The 17092-nt window shown below is 53.2% G+C and overlaps 1 protein-coding gene across 1 annotated transcript; it reads left to right on the top strand.

Annotated features, from left to right (window-relative positions):
* The first annotated feature begins 485 nt into the window (after positions 1-485).
* On the top strand, positions 486-14084 carry LOC104008109 (putative protein N-methyltransferase FAM86B1). Its single transcript, XM_054660782.2, is given in 7 exon segments — positions 486-581; positions 2727-2789; positions 4680-4760; positions 7680-7813; positions 7973-8238; positions 9064-9213; positions 12614-14084. Coding segments are annotated over 7 exon segments (891 nt in total). The 3' UTR covers positions 12715-14084.
* Positions 14085-17092: the final 3008 nt, after the last annotated feature.

Genomic DNA, 17092 nt, shown 5'->3' with positions numbered 1-17092 from the left:
AGCCCCGCCCTAGGACATGTCTCCTGGGCTCTGCTCCGAGTCCCGCCTCCTGAACCCAGTGGCGTTTATCCCCGCCTTAATGCCCGCCTCCAGGACTCTTATCCTGCCCCAACGCAAGGCACCGCCTCCAGGATGCCACCAACCTGGACGCTTCCGAAGCCCAGCTTCCAGGATCGCCATGTCCTGGCCCCGCCCCAGGACCCGCCAACCTGGACTGTACCCAGGACCTGCCCCAACGACGCTTATCCTGGCCGTACCCCAGGCCTCGCCCTCATGACTCTCATCCTGGCCCCACCCCAGGCCCCGCCCTCCTAAAAAGCTCATCTTGGCCCCGCCCTAGAATCCGCCCCCAGGACGCTCCTCCTGACCCTACCCCAGGCCCGGCCCCCTCTCTGCCCCCGCGCACTACCCTGGGCCCGCCCCCTTTTCAATCCAGGCCCGGCTTCAGCCGGGTCTCCTGGCAAAACTGCGGCCCCGCCCACGTCATGGCGCCCGAGGAGAACGCGGGTACCAAACTCTTGCTACAGAGTTTCGAGCGCCGCTTCCTAGCGGCGCGCACAGTGCGCTCCTTCCCCTGACAGGTGGGCGGTGGGGCGAGCGGAGAGGCCCGCGGGGCTCGCGAGAGTCCAGGGGCAGACGGGATGGGTCTCCGTGCTGAAACCCCCGGCGCTCCTGCAACGTGAGTTCCTGGGCTCTCCCCGGTCAGGACCGCGAGACCCGGTCCCCGTCCCTGGGGCCTGGCCAGAGTCGCTCTCACCCCTCCTGCCCCGCGAGCTGGCGGCGGAAGCTGGGGGCCTCTCCACAGTCTTGGGGGGCAGACGCGCGCTCGCTGTAGGGTACAGTTCACGATTATTTTCATGACTTTTTAAAGGCAGTAATCGTTCTGGTCACTGGGACACAGCTGCCCTCGCCCATTCTAAAAAGTCAGCGCCCTCAGGCCCGCGGGTAACCACCTCCTCCTGAGCGCGGTGACCAGGTCAAAGGCTGTCCCTCGGGCCTCAGTGTTCTCATCTGTATGTCGAGCACTGCACAGAATCAGCTCATGCGCTGAGGCTTTCACGCCTGTGATGGAAGAGACAGAGAAGGGGGGTGGCCTCTCCTCTCCCTGGGGACATGCCATTCTCAGCACAGGCGCATGGCAGGCAGCAGCCTCCCTTCTGTCAGCAGAGGGGCTTAATGCACCCCGCTCCATTTGTAATTCATGTGCAGTGAGCTCACTGGGATGAGTCAGTTTGGATATATATTCCTCCCTGGGTCTGCCCCATTTTATGGGGTGTTGCTTAATCATTTGCATTATTCCATTGACATGAAATATTTAGCACTCAGAGATCATTTCTGGTCAGGAGAAATTTGTGCATTTTTAACCCAAAATAGAAACCTTCATAAAAGCATCATAGGTCTCCATTCAATATTGACTATAATTGTTCACATGCCCACGCTGAATGCTAACTTGGGCTCAACATCAACACCCATGAGGTGGGTACTATTATTATCACTCACATTTGACCAGAGGGATTGTTTGATTAAGGTGGAGTAGTTGAGAGTTCAGACCCAGGAGACAGCCTGCCTGCTTCGAATCCTGGCCCAACCCCTGGCCCTGTGTGACCTTGGGCAAGTGACTGCATCTCTCTGTGCTATTGTTTTCTTATTAATAAAATGGTTGATATAATGATACCTACCTCTTAGGGTTGTTGTCAGCGTTGAGTACAAAAGCCTGTGGATCAGTGCCTGGCTCATGGTAAATGCATGTCGGTGTTAGCTAGTGTTTTTATTCAGTCTCAAAATGTTTAATAAATACCTTCCGTGAGCCAAGCATCATGGATCAGCAGTACCCATGATAGATGAGGCTCTGCTTGCATGGGAGAGCCAGAGAATAAACAAATAAATGAATAAACATGAAAAGACCAGATGAGAGTGGCTTTAAAGCCAAGAAAACAGGGGAATGGTGAATGGAGCAACTGGGGAGAAGAGTCACCAAAGTCGGGGTATCAGGGAAGCCTTCCCCAAAGATGTGGCATTTGAACTGGGGCCTGAGTTGTGAAGCAGCCAGCCATGGGAAGGGTTTGGGGAACAGGATATGCAAAGGTCCTGTGGTGGAAACAAGCCAGCTGTGGTTGAGGAACAACAGCAAGGCAGCCAGTGTGGCTGGAGTGCAGTGAGCAGTGTGGGCCAGGGGTGAGGGAGAATAGGCCAGAGAGAGGGATTAGGACCAGGTCTTGTAGGGCCTTTTATGGCATGGAAGGAGCTCTGAAGCAATGAAGTGCCTTGCCGTGTGTCACATACCAGCCGGGACAGTCTGCCTAACTCGGGAGCCAAAGCTTGCTGCTGGACTTGAGGCCCCTGTAAGAGGACAATGTAACCCAGGCTGGTATGGGCACATTCTGCATTTCCACTTAAAGTCAGATGGCAAGCCCATCAAACCTTGGTGCCATGGCTGTCCTGGTAATTCCTGGCTGACCAGTGCAACCAGGGAGCTGGCCCATGACCTGGGTGGCCGCTAAGTAGCCAGGACTAATGCGGCCAAGAGTCAGCCTTCTTCCTGTGACTCATCCAGGTGCACCCTGCGACATCTGAAGGTCAGGCTTTCAGCCGCTGTGGCTTCCACTTCCAACTGGCTCCACGTCCCCAGGGAGGGATCACAAAGCGCTTTGCCAACACATTCTATTGCGTGTTTTAATGTTCCTGTGAATGCGCCTTTGAGATTTCTCTCTCTCCCGTCCACACAGAGCTTGGAAGCAAAGTTAAGAGACTCATCAGATTCTGAGCTGCTGCGGGATATTTTGCAGAAGGTAAGAATTCCAGAGTCCCTGGGACTCATGACCCTGCCTCCTGAATCTCTCCGGAAGACCTGAGAGAAGAACCACAGGTGTGCTTGTACCCTTTAAAAACACCCCTGTTCAAAGAACAAAACCATTGAGTCAGCACTGCAGGTGGGTGTCAGCATCTCCGACAGCTCCTGCGCTTTCATTTTCTATCTAAGACTTAGACAAAGACATCAGAATATACAAAAATCTGCAAGAGGGGGGAAATCTAGGGAATGTTTTTTAAACCATCCTCGGCAAAAACAGAGATGACAGGTGCAAAACAGCTTCCAGCATTTGGTAGATGCTCAGAGACTCTTTTTTGCATTCATGAGGCCTGTCCTGCCCACTCCTGTCTCCTCTAGACCTAAATGGGCCCTTGCTTTGCCCAGGGTGGGGTTTGGGCTCAAGTGCATCTGCATACAGGTGAGAGCCAGGATCACCACCCGACCCAGCCACAGGCTGACCTTGGCCTTGACGGCCAAGTACAGATCACCCTGCATCTTGGGTCTTCATTTTCGAAGGGCCATGAGCCCTTCAGAAAAGACAAAGCAATAGACTCCCTCCCAGAAAGAAGTGCACCAAAAGAATACATTTTCCATACAAACTCAAGGGAGGCAGACATCCTCCACCCGCACCCACCCAGCCCATCCTAGGAGCCCTGGTGAAGAATTCCTGGGCTAGAGGTGAACCAAGATTATCCACTTGAAAAAGATGCAGCCACAGCAGGGAAGACTTTCGGGGCAATACAGTAGGTCAGAGCTTCGAGCATGGAGATAACTGATGTTATCTCGCACCGTGGTCTGAGTTTCACCCTGAGCCTCACTCTCATAGGCGGTGAGGCATGAGATGTAGGGAGAGCTGCTTTAAAACCCAGCACAAGTCTGGGTGCACTGGCTCACACCTGTAATCCCAGGATATTGGGAGGCTGAGGTGGACGGATCACCTAAGGTCAGGAGTTCAAGACCAGCCTAGCCAACATGGCAAAAACCCATCTCTACTAAAAATAAAAAAAATTAGCTGGGCGTGGTGGTGCACGCCTATAGTCCCAGCTACTCGGGAGGCTGAGGCAGGAGAATCGCTTGAACCCAGGAGGCGAGGCTGCGGTGAGCCAAGATCGGGCCACTGCACTCCAGCCTGGGCAACAGAGCGAGACTGTGTCAGAAAAAATGAAAAACCAGCAGCAGCATGAAGAGCCTGTGTATTGCGTGGGGTACTTTGCTGCCCTTGGGCAGAATCTGCATCCCTCCCAGCCAGCAGGCGCTGCGGACTGTCTCCTCCCTCTCCCTCCAGGCTCCTGTTTTCCCACCGTCCCCACTCCTGCTGCACCAGTCCCTCTGCCCTCCTTTCCAAGTGCCAGCCCGTGGCCACCTCAGAGCTTGCACAGGCTGTTCCCACTGCCTGGAACTTACTCATCCTGCACTTGGCTTCTCTCGGCTTTAGCTGGAGTGTCACCCTGAGCGTCCCCTCCACTCCATCCTGTCCCCAGGGACACATACTCCAAGAGAGCAGTTGCCGAGTGGGCCTTCCCGCCTCTTGCATAGAGCCAGACAGTTGGCGACTGTCCTTACTGCAAGCCCTGGTTCACACTGGCTCCCCTGGGAGGGAGGTGGTTTGGGCCCACATGCCCTGTGTTCCTGCTCAGAATGGGCATTAGAAACGCTGCCATAGCCTGTGCCACTGCAGTGGAAGCATCTTTAGGAAACAGCTTATATCTTAAGACAAACTTCAGATGCGTGGGGCCAGAACGCCGTGTCCATCTACATCTCTGCTGAGGGATCGGGTAGCCTGCAGTTTGCCCTCTGCTGTGTTGGTTTGAAGCTCATAGGAGACTTAAGACGGGCTCTCGAGCAACCAGCGTTCTGTCTTTTGCCGTAGACTGTGAAGCATCCTGTGTGTGTGAAGCACCCGCCATCAGTCAAGTATGCCCGGTGCTTTCTCTCAGAACTCATCAAAAATGTAAGCAATGGGCAGTGTCCGCCCAGTAGCCGGACAGCATAGCCACTTGCGTGCTGGAGCCCCCGTCCTTCCCAGGCTCTGGGCCTGCTTTGCCAACCCCAGCATGGCAGGGGCCTCCCCAGGCAACTGGCTGCAGCTGAGTGTGACCCATGGGAGACAGTGCAGGGCGGGAAGAAGGCGAGGCCAGCCTCTCTCCCTCACTCTGCCTCCTGGGGTTTCCACAGCAGCTGCTTCTCTGGGGCCCCAGCTCCTAGAATATGAATTCTCTTTCCTTCCATGCTGGTCCAGCCCACAGCACTGGAACCCTCACCCACACCCTCTGTCCTGCCCGCCGAAGGGTTTGGAGTTTCCTGCTCTTGTCTGTCTCTGGGTTGCCCCACAGGCCCCTGTTGGAAGATTTAGCTCTTGCCATACCTTTGGAACTAGTTCCTCTGGTGAATTCTCTGCATTGATCCTGCTGGAATTAGCTCTTTCCTGACTGATACAGGATGGATTTTATTTTTTACTTATTTATTTAGTTTTTTGAGACAGTCTCACTGTGGTGCCCAGGCTGGATTACTGTGGCACAATCTCGGCTCACTGAAACCTCTACCTCCTGGGTTCAAGCAACTCTCGTGCCTAAGAAGCTGGGACTACAGGCACATGCCACCATGCCTGGCTAATTTTGTATTTTTAGTAGAGACAGAGTTTCACCATGTTGGCCAGGCTGGTCTCGAACTCCTGACCTCAGGTGATCTGCCTGCCTCGGCCTCCCAAAGTTCTGGGATTACAGGCATGAGCCACCACACCTGGCCTAGGATGGATTTTAAAGATGGGCCCGAGCATGCAGGGTTTGACATGAGGATGTCGAGAGGCCCTTCCTTAGTAGGCAGTAGCAGACCTGCTGAGTGAAAGGGCCACACTTTTAGCAAATAAACAATCCCCTGCTTCTCCAATACCTGCTTTCTCCCTGGTCCTCCCCAAAAACGTGCATCTGTGTTCACCAGCAGGTCTGCCCTGTGCCACCAGGAGAGGGCAGCAGTCACCCAGTGTACCCTGCTGCTACCCTGTGAATCCTAGGACGGGGCCAGCTGTGGAGAAGCAGCCTGCTGACAGCCACAGCCTGCAGCATGGGCCGCCCTCACAGTTCTGCCTGGGCTCACTTAAAAGCACCTTTTGTTTTCCTCCTCTCTGTGTTTGATCCAAACACAGAGCTCTCTGTCATGGTCACGTGGCAGCTCTCATGGAATCCTTGTTTCCTGCCCTAGACTACACCTAACCCTACCCTCTCAACACCTCTTGTTGAAGGCCCTCCCATCCAGGTTGCCCTACCAAGTGACATTTTTTTTTAGAGACAAGGTCTCCTGCCCAGGCTGTCCTCGAACTCCTGGGCTCAAGCAGTCCTCCCATGTCAGCCTCTAGATTAGTTGGGACTATTCGGCACACACCACCACGCCCAACAAAGTGAATATTTTATATGCCAGCTGGCCGATATTACACCATTCCATCCCAAATCTCCCCTCCAAACTTGGTGAAAATCATCTGGCCATTTATACAGATTAGAATGAAAGCAAACAAGCTCTCACTCTGTCTGCCCCCAGCACGAGGCTGTCCACATGGACGAGCTGTACAAGGCACTGGCAGAGACCCTGATGGCCAAGGAGTCCACCCAGGGCCACTGGAGCTATTTGCTGATATGAGAAGGGCACCCTCCTCCCCCTCACAGCCCAGATACCCTTCCTGCACAGACAAAGTGAAAACGTGGGTGTGGATTCAAATCCTGACTCACCCATTCTGCAGTCTTAGACATGAGGTCCGTTAACCTTCTTTAGCCTCAGTTTCCCTGTCTGTAAATCAAGCACTTCAACAACAACAGCATGTCTCATGGGGTTGTTGGGCATTTGTCCAATGGGTGACATACACTACCTGCTTCACAAGGACCTGGTGCCCAGTCCTCAAAGAGTATTTGACAGGGCTGGACATAGTGGCTCACGCCTGTAATCCCAGCACTTTGGGAGGCCGAGGCGGGTGGATCTGAGTTCAGCAGTTCGACACCAGCCTGGCCAATATGGTGAAACCCTATCTCTACTAAAAATACAAAAATTAGGGCAGGTGTGGTGGCTCATGCCTGTAATCCCAGCATTTTGGGAGGCTGAGGCGGGAGGAATCACCTGAGGTCAGGAGTTTGAGACAAGCTTGGACAACATGGTGAAACTCCATCTTTACTAAAAATACAAAAATTAGCGGGGTGTGGTAGTGGGCTCCTGTAATCCCAGCTACTCGGGAGGCTGAGGCAGGAGAATCTCTTGAACCCAGGAGGTGGAGGTTGTAGTGAGCCGAGATCGCACTATTGCACTCCGGCCTCGGCAACGAGAGCGAATCTTTGTCTCAAAAAAAAGTACAAAAATTAGCCGGACATGGTGGCACACGCCTGTAGTCGCAGCTATTTGGGCAGCTGAGGCAGGGGAATTGCTTGAACCCAGGAGGCAGAGGTTGCCTCTGCCAAGATCGTGAGCCAAGATCGTGCCACTGACTCAAGCCTGGGTGACAGAGCTCAAAAATAAAATAAGATAAAGCGTAGATACAGAAAACCACAAAGGAAAAACATAGCATATTGAATCATCACAAGGCAGCCACCCCTTCATAGCCACACCTGGCCCCTGGTCACCACTGACCTGTGCTCCATCGCCAGAATTCCATTGTCTCAGGAATGTTCGATGAATGGAATCCTGTGTGGCCTGAGATGAGTGTCTCTCATGCCGCGTGACACCCTTGAGGCCCACGCAAGCTGTTGGTATGTCAACAGTTAGCTGCTTCTCATTGCTGAGTGGCGATTGGTCCTGTCATGGTTTATTCAGCCATGTGGCAGATGGCTACTTGTCTTCTAAGCCACTTGTTTTCTGATTGCTGGACTTACTGTCTCACCCTCTCTTGGTGCAGCCCTCGGAAGGCTCGGTCACACTCTCTGAGAGCACAGCCATCATCTCCCACGGTACCACAGGCCTGGTCACATGGGACGCCGCCCTCTACCTTGCAGAATGGGCCATCGAGAACCTGACAGCCTTCACTAACAGGTGACCTCGGGGCACAGGGCAGCCGCCGTCTACCTTGCAGAATGGGTCATCGAGAACCCAGCAGCCTTCACTAACAGGTGACCTTGGGGCACAGGGCAGGGCTCCAAGGCAGGCTTACCCTGGTGCAGTCGAAGACACGGTCCCCTTTCCTCCCGCCAGGACTGTCCTAGAGCTTGGCAGTGGCGCCGGCCTCACAGGCCTGTCCATCTGCAAGACGTGCCACCCCCGGGCATACATCTTCAGCGACTGTCACAGCTGGGTCCTTGAGCAGCTCCGAGGGAATGTCCTTCTCAATGGCCTCTCATTAGAGGCAGACATCACTGCCAACTTAGATAGCCCCAGGGTGACAGTGGCCCAGCTGGACTGGGACGTAGCGACGGTCCATCAGCTCTCTGCCTTCCAGCCAGATGTTGTCATTGCAGCAGGTAATGCCCAGCCCCGGGCATCCTGTGTAGGCAGTGTCCTTGCAGCTCTACCCAGCTCTTGGCTCTGGGAAAAGGGAACAATGGACGCTGTCGGGCATGGACATGATGGGGCTTCCAGAAGAGTTACTCTGGGCCTCCAGGGTGACATCAAAGGACAGGGGTGCCTCTTAAGGTGACCTTCAAGCCACAGCCCTCTTGTTGGAGACAGGCATACTCCCGTTACAGTCGTCACCACATGGCTGTGTCCCAGAGCCATGCCCTGTGTCCTTCAGAGACCACAGGAGGAAAACAACCACTTCTGGGACGAGGCCAGGGCCCTTGAGAGAAGGTGGTGTTTGGCTGGGCCACCGAAAACCCCTCACCCCTGCCAGCACACTCAGTCCCCTCTCTGGTGGAACAGAGCTCTGCCTGTGGTCCTGGGTCCCAGCCCTGAAACCCACAGGTCCAGCGGTGTCCAGGGACACAGCCCCCCCCTGCAAGCCAGCAGACCAATCGGCAGACACCTGAAACACGAAGTTCACGGCAGGGTCAGGCTTTCTGTCATTCAAAGCCCTCTAGATAGGCCGAGAACCAGAGCTGGTTTTTAAGGAACACCAGTGAGTCTGGAGATTTTTTTCTTTTGCTTCGGTCTTTTGCAGCTTTCTCTACTACGGGTTATCCTTTTTCACCCAAGTAATTGCCCTTCCATCTAATGGCCCAAATGGTCAAATGGCATCTAATAGTCTCATATGACCGCTGCCTCTCTGGCCTCGCCCTGCTGCTGAGGTCAGCATGAACTGGAACTTTCCACTTGTCCCTTTCAGTAACCTGAAGCTTTCACCGTAGATGTGCTGTATTGCCCAGAAGCCATCGTGTCGCTGCTCGGGGTCCTGCGGAGGCTGGCTGCCTGCCGGGAGCACCAGCAGGCTCCTGAGGTCTACGTGGCCTTTACCGTCCGCAACCCAGAGATGTGCCAGCTGTTCACCACCGAGCTAGGTGAGCCCCCACGCCCACCCGGGCCTGCATGGTCCCCGAGCTGTCCCTGCAGGACTCCAGTGGAAGTGAAAGAACTGGGCGCCAGGGAAAAGCTAGGATGCCCCACACTCCCACACCATGCGGGGAACTCGGGCAGAGGCCAGTGAGCAGGGTGGGCTTGGGGCGTGTGGGGCTTGCGGCAGGAGGAGGGCAGCTCAGCACAGGGAGGGAGGGTCTGAGCCCAGCAGCCCTACTATGTGCTTCAGAGCAGGGTTCCCTAAGCCCTTGGGCCTCGGTTTCCTCATCTATAAAATGGAGGTGGCGGGAGGGGCAGTCGGGGTCAGGGCTGGACACAGCTGTGGCCTGCAGGATGCTGGAGCACAGGCTGTACAGGCGGATCCACCACGCCACTGTCCTGAGCACCCTGTTGATGGAAGACGAGCAGGGTGACTATAGAGAAGGGGAACTGGCCCCGTAGTGGGCCAGCCACTGTCCTGAGATCTGACATTGGTCAGCCCCCAGCACCTGTGAGGGTGTTCTGTCATTGTCCCATCTCACCGACAAAAACACTAGGACACACAGAGGCCAAGCGACCCCCGAGCTCCCTCAGACTGCAGCCCGGCCACCTGGCTCTCGTGCCTCCACACTACACCCAAGCCTCCCACTGCCACCAGCCTCTGCCCCAGCTCCCCCTGAGCACAGCCCCTCCTGGCAGCCATGTACACAGATGCACCCGCAGCAGCCTCTGCCTGCACACAGAGACACGGACAACCCAGTGCCTGTCCACGTGGGGCAGCCCATTAACTACAGGGCCAACAAACAAGCCAGCACACGAAGACATACTGGGTTCCACGACAGAGTCCCGCACAACCTTGCACAGGAGGCTGGCTGGTTGCGGGGCTCAGGCCTGTCATCCCAGCACTTTAGGAGGCTAAGGCAGGACGACTACTTGACCCCAGGTGTTCAAGACCAACCTGGGCCATATAGTGGGACCCCATCTTCACAAAACATACAGAAACTAGCCAGATGTGGTTGCACACGCCTGTAGTCCCAGCTACTCGGGAAGCTGAGGTGGGAGGATGGCTTGAGCCCATGAGGTGGAGGCTGCAGTGAGCCCTGATCTCACCACTGCACTCCAGCGTGGGCAACAGAGCGAGACCCTGTCGCAAAAAAGCAAAAAAAGAAAAAAAAAAAAAAAAAAAGGAAGTCTTTCTTCAGATACTTACGTGAAAAAAACCCTGCAATATCTTTGAAATGAAAAAAACAGTGCCAAGCAGCACACATAGTATAAGCCCCCACCAACCTTTTTTTTTTTTTTTTTTTTTTGAGACTGAGTCTGGCTTTGTATTGCCCAGGCTGGAGTGCAGTGGTGCCATCTCGGTCCACTGCAACCTCCCACCTCCCAGGTTCAAGCTATCCTCCCATCTCAGCCTCCTGAGTAGCTGGGACTACAGGTGCGTGCTACCACGCCTGGCTAATTTTTGTATTTTTTGTAGAGTCGAGGTTTCGCCATGTTGGCCAGGCTGATCTTGAACCCCTGAGCTCAAGTGATCTGCTGCCTCAGCCTCCCAAAGTGTTAGGAATACGGGCGTGAGCTACTGCGCCCAGCCCCATTTTTGTTTAAAAACTAATAATAATCACCCACACGTGGTTATGAGTATCTATATTCCAACTACTCAGGAGGCTGAGGCGGGAGGATGGCTTAAGCCCAGGAGTTTGTGGCCACCTTGAGCAACATAGCAAGACTGCATCTCAAAAAAAAATTATCAAAATAATCATTTTCACATAAGTATACCTATAGGGGAAAACCTAGAACATATATATAGCAGGCTTGTCCAACCTGTGGCCCAACACAAATCTGTAAACTTTCTTAAAACAATATGAGGTTTTGTTGTGATTTTTTTTTTCTTTTAGCTCATCAGCTATTGCTAGCTTTAGTGTATTTTATGTGTGGCCCAAGGCGATTCTTCTTCTTCCAATGTAACGCAGGTAGGCCAAAAGATTGGACATCCCTGATATACACGTTAACAGGTACCATCCTTCGATGGCAGGATTATACAGATTGCTACACGTTCTTGTCTGTACTACGTCATTTTTATAAATACGCATTTTCCACTCGTAACAAAAAACCGTGATTGAAAATCATCCCGGGTCACAGTGTCTCATGCCTGTAATCCCAACACTGTAAGAGGCTGAGGCTTTGAGAGGCTGAGGTGAGCAGATCACCTGAGGTCAAGAGTTCAAGACAAGCCTGGCCAACACGGTGAAACCCCATCTCTACTGAAAACACAAAAATTAGCCAGGTGTGATGGTGCACACCTATAATCCCAGCTTCTCGGGAGGCTGAGGCAGGAGAATCACTTGAGCCTGGGAGGCGTTGCAGTGAGCTGAGATTGCGCCACTGCACTCCAGCCTGGGGAACAGAGTAAAACACCATCTAAAAAATAATAATAAAAGAGGCTGAGGCAGGAACATCACTTGAGGCCATGCATTCAGAACCCCATCTCTACAAAATAAAAAAAATTCTGGCATGGTGGCATGCACCTGTCATCCCAGCTACTCAGGAAGTGGGAGGATTACTAGAGCCCAGGAGTCGAGGCTGTGTTGAGCAATGACTGTGCCACTGCACTCCAGCCTGGGTGACAGAACAAGATCGTATCTCAAAAAAAAAAAAAAAAAAGAATCATTCTGGCTAATGGCTCTTCAGACATCTGTGCTTATGAGAACACCAGCCCCTTCTAAGCTGTGTGTGTGTGTGTGTGTGTGTGTGTGTGTGTGTGTGTGTGTGTGTGTGTGTGTTTTGAGATGGAGTCTCACTCTGTCACTCAGGCTGGAGTGCAGTGGCACAATCTCGGCTCACTGCAACCTCCGCCTCCTGGGTTCAAACATTTCTCCCGCCTCAACCTCCCAAGTAGCTGGGATTACAGGCACCCGCCATCGTGCCTGGCTAATTTTTGTATTTTTGTAGAGATGGGGTTTCACCATGTTGGCCAGGCTGGTCTCGAACACCTGACCTCAAGTGATCCGCCGGCGTTGGCCTCCCAAAGTGTTGGGATTACAGGCATGAGCCACTGGGCCCGGCCACTTTCTAAGCTTTGTGAACAGTGGGTTGACGGAGCAGCCAGGTAGATGTGGGTTCAGATCTCTGCTTCTGTCCTGCTGTGCCAAGTGCTGGGGCAGACGTGGGCAGAGAGTGGACAGCTGCATGGTGCCTGCTGCTAGCCATTTCTATGCAAAACCAGATTTCTGGTCCCATCCTGGAGGCCAATTCTAGGTACTTGGGTGGGCCTGGGAACCTGTGAACCAAGTAAACTGACTTAGACACCCCCCACCCCGCCAGGCCTGTCCTAGCAGCCCCACACAATACGCTCATGTCCTGTCCCCAAACACTGCCATCCTCAAACACGTGCTCTGTTTCCAGGCTGGGCTGGGATCAGATGGGAAACGGAAGCTCATCATGACCAGAAACTGTTTCCCTATGGAGAGCACTTGGAGATGGCAATGCTGAACCCCACACTGTAGGACTCACACACGACTCCAATGGGATTGTGAGAATCAGATCACTCTCATGGGAAGAATTTTTATATGGGAAAGCGGATAAAACTTTCATTGGACTGGAATGTTTGGAGAATGTTAAATTCCAAATCAGGAACCACAAACTGCCCTCTAATAAGACATCGCCTATTTAAGCGTGTGGGTGCCCCCTTTCTGCCAGCAGTTCTGGTTCTTAAGAAAATCACCATAAATCAGACATGAAAATTCTGGCTCCAAAAATAGCATTTTCTTTGTGCAAATAAAAACGTGTGTATCAAGTATGACGTTCCCCCAACGTGGACACACCCGGTTCCTCACAAAGCCAAGCCCGCTGCAGCTGCCACATCCCTGGACACACTCGGTTCCTCACAAAGCCAAGCCCGCTGCAGCTGCCACATCCCTGGGCTTATGGTGCAGCAGGTGCTTTTTTCAAGACAGGAATCAAAGTGTTAGGAACATGGCAGAAAGGTGACACCTGGAGACCAAAGGCAGGATGAGGAGTACTGCAGAGGTCACAGGGAAGTCACAGAACAGTAATACGCTAGCAGGGGCATGGGGCGTGAAGAACAGAAGACAGGAAGCGTTTCGGAGACTCCAAAGAAGAAATCAGGTCCAACCACAGCTTCCCGGGTCATTGACCAGGTGACACCACTGCCGTCATTTCAGCTTCTGGCCACTGGGAGGCGCTGCTCGAAAGGGTTTGCCCTGAGACTCCAAGAAGAAGCTGCGGGAAGGACAGCAGGGGCCCCGGGGTTTTAGCTTCTGGCCCAGGAGTTATGTGTCCATAACCAAAGGGAGCACAGTCTGCACCCAGCTCTCATCCCATCAGAGCTGCTGCGACTCCCGCAGGTTCTTCCGGAACTGGTTTAGCTTGCCTGCAAGATCAGGAAAGTTTGAGAAAAGCATCTGCAAAATGCTGAAGAGCAGAGCTTACCTCATTGCCTGTCCCCACCCCATCCCAGGTCACCACCTGGATGACCCCAGCTCCCCGACCCAACAACAACCCCTCCCAAGTCCCTAACTCCCTCACTTGGACTTGAGACCCTTCACACCCCAGCAGCGCTCCACCTCCAACTTGACATCATGCTTTCTGGAAACTTCCCCGTATGTCCCACTTTCCCACACTTGGTGCCCTGGAGCACCTTCCGGCCTCTGCATGCTCTACGTTCCCCTGTGAGCACCCTCCTCTCGGCCTCTGGCCAACACAGTCCCACCCATCTGTGGGTAACAAGGGGGTCTGGGTGTTCTTTTCAGCCTTGCTAAACTGTCTGAATCAAGGATCACAAACTACAGCCTGCAGGCCAAATCCAGCCCACAGCCTGTGTTTGTAAATAAAGCTTTATTGGAACAAAGCCACACCCCTTAATCTACAGATGATCTGTGGCTACTTTCACACCACAGCAGAGTACCATGGTTCTGACAGAGACTGGGGGACCCAGTCTAAATGACTTCTGACCTGGACCTTTACTGAAAATCCTCCCAATCATTCTGTTGACAAGAATGATGTATTACTTTTTGCAATAAGAAACAAGTAACATTTGCAGAATTCCACCCATCTTTCAAGGCTGGTCCCAGAACTTCCCTTAGCCCACGCACCTACCTGATCCTGATCACTTCCTAAACTGCAGCCCGGCCCACCCGGCTCCAGCATCATTTGTGGAGTCTCAGCTCCATAAATCCAGAGGGCAGGTGGGGTTGTGTCCTAACTTTACCGAGCCTACAGTACCGAAATGGGACAGCAGAGTAGGCCAGCCTCTGTGACTTCTGCTCCCTCCGTAGCTTTTCCACCAGACCCCGCATGGTCCCACCCTGGCTGTATGAAACAGGGATCAGGGAGCGTGGCTCGGTGCCAGTCTCCAGAACGCTGCCCACCCTGGCGTGGTGGCAGACATGGCTACCTGCAGCTGAGCTGCCAGTTCCTCTGAGTCCTCAGAGACCAGGCCATTTTCTTCATGTTTCACCAGCTCATGTAAACTGCAGAGAGAACCAAGGGAGCCCGAGAGCTTCCTGGAGAAGACACCAGACCCCTGGGGTGCCCAGCTGGGCTCCCACCCATCCCACGCTCAAGCCAGGCTGGGGATTGGAACAGGGTGTGTGGCTTCTGGGAGGTGGTTCTTAGATTTGGCATCTGAAGGGTATAAAGGCCTGGGGGGGTGCACATCAAAATGATCAAACCGATTTGAGGAGAGAGCCTTAAGGAAGGTTTGTACCTTCTGTGCTGGATGCTCTTCAAGGACTGAAGTTATTTTTGCATGTTTTTCTTAATTCCATGGCCATGGAACAAGTAAAGGCAACCCCCTGGGGACTGGTTCAGCACATAAAGGATGACTTTTCTAGGACACCAGATTTGATCCCGACATTCCCTGAGCTCAGCTCACACGAGGGGCTCGCATCCCTGAATCCCATCCAGGGGCCGGCTCCTGAGCAGGGGCCAAGGGCTCAACTTGTGCTGGGGCTACTGCTTCTAGAATCTCCTCTAACTCCACCCTTCCAAACACCCATTTATGCTGGGTGGAGTGAGGCCACAGCATGACACTTATTTAACTGATTCAAACCCAGCATGTGAGCTTGGCCAAAAGGGACATGGTGGGAGACAAAGAAAGAAAGAAAACCATGTAAGCCTGCAGGCAATTCCCGCCAATTCTACTCTAGGAGCAAAAGCCCCGAGTGGAGTTCTGTATTTAAGGTGCTTTTTTTTTTCATATTGGGTTGGTGCAAAAGTAATTGCCATTTTTAATGGCAAAAACCGTGATTACTTTTGTACCAACCTAAATATAACATGAGCTCTAAATGGAAGCAACTACTTCAGTGAGGCTCAGCCCAGCCACAGTAACCGCAGGGCTCCTCCTCATGGCCTCCAGTGTGTGCTGGACTGACCGAGGGGCAGGGCCTCACCGTGGGCAGCTCACTCTGCACTGCTTACCCCTCAGCGGTGGATCTGTGAAGCTATCCCCAGAAAGATTCGGGTTCTGCTCCTACCACTTGAAGTTCATGGCACACGCAGGCAAACAGCACCTGAACATGTCCACCATCTTCATGGGCAGGTCCAGGCCACTGGAGGACGTGTCCAGACAGACATCCAGGTCCACTGACCCTGCTAGGCAAGAGGGGTGGGTCAGAGCGCTGGTCTCTGCCCTGGGAACACAAATCCTCCCAGCACAGTGAGGCAACATCCCCCGAGGGGAGTGAAAATTGGATAAGGCCCCCGACATCCCCAACCACAAGTGGCTTAAGCTGGCCAAGCAGCCACACGGCCTGGCTGGGACATCTGAAAATGTAAGTTGACACTTTTTCTATGAAACCACAATTTGATTTTTTTGTTGTTGTTTTGTTTTGTTTTGTTTTGAGACAGAGTCTCACTCTGTCACCCAGGCTGGAGTGCAGTGGCACAATCTCAGCTCACTGAAACCTCCACCTCCCAGGTTCACCTCCCGCCTCTAATCCCAGCATTTTGGGAGGCCAAGGCGGTCGGATCACCTGAGGTCAGGAGTTCAAGACCAGCCTGGTCAACATGGTGAAACCCCATCTCTACTAAAAAAAAAAAAAAGCAAAATTAGCGAAGCGTCGTGGCAGGTGCCTGTAATCCCCGCTACTCAGGAGGCTGAGGCAGGAGAATCGCTTGAACCTGGGAAAGAAGAGGTTGCAGTGAGCCAAGATCGCGCCATTGCACTCCAGCCTGTGCTACAAGAGCGAAACTCCGTCTCAAAATAATAAAAATAATAATAATAATACTATTAATAATAATAATAAACCACAGCACACCCACCACAAACCAGCTGTCAGTGTGAAAATAAACCCAAATAGCTAAACATTTCTAAAGACTAGCTGGGGCCAGTCATGATGGGTCACACCTGGAATCCCAGCACTTAGGGAGGCCAAGGCCAGAGGATCACTTGAGGTCAGGAGTTCAAGACCAGCCTGGCCAACATGGTGAAACCCTGTCTCTACTAAAAATACAAAAATAAGCCAGGTGTTGTGGAGAGCTCCTGTAATCCTGTAATCTACCTGGGAGGCTGAGGTGGGAGAATCGCTTGAACCCAGGAGGCAGAGGTTGCATGAACTGAGATCATGCACTCCAACCTAGGCAACGGGCAAGACTGTCTAAAACAAAGACTAGCTGGAGAATCCTGCCAGGAAAAGGCCCTCAGCCTCCAACGGCTCTGCTCACTCGAAGCTGGAAGATGTGGCTCTAGAGACGCATCAGGAACAAGCCACGACTCCCCACTTGGAGAAATCAACGAGGAAAGAGACGGAGGCAAAGGAGAACCATCTCAGTGGGGAGGCGACGCTGTTTGACTCATCATCCCTGTACCTCCCAAAGCCACTGCCCTCCCACACCTGGGCAACAGTGGCCCCAACCCCAGGC

Source organism: Pan troglodytes, chromosome 8 (assembly GCF_028858775.2).
Source record: "Pan troglodytes isolate AG18354 chromosome 8, NHGRI_mPanTro3-v2.0_pri, whole genome shotgun sequence".
NCBI lineage: Eukaryota > Metazoa > Chordata > Mammalia > Primates > Hominidae > Pan > Pan troglodytes.
This window is presented reverse-complemented; position numbering and strand designations above follow the sequence as displayed.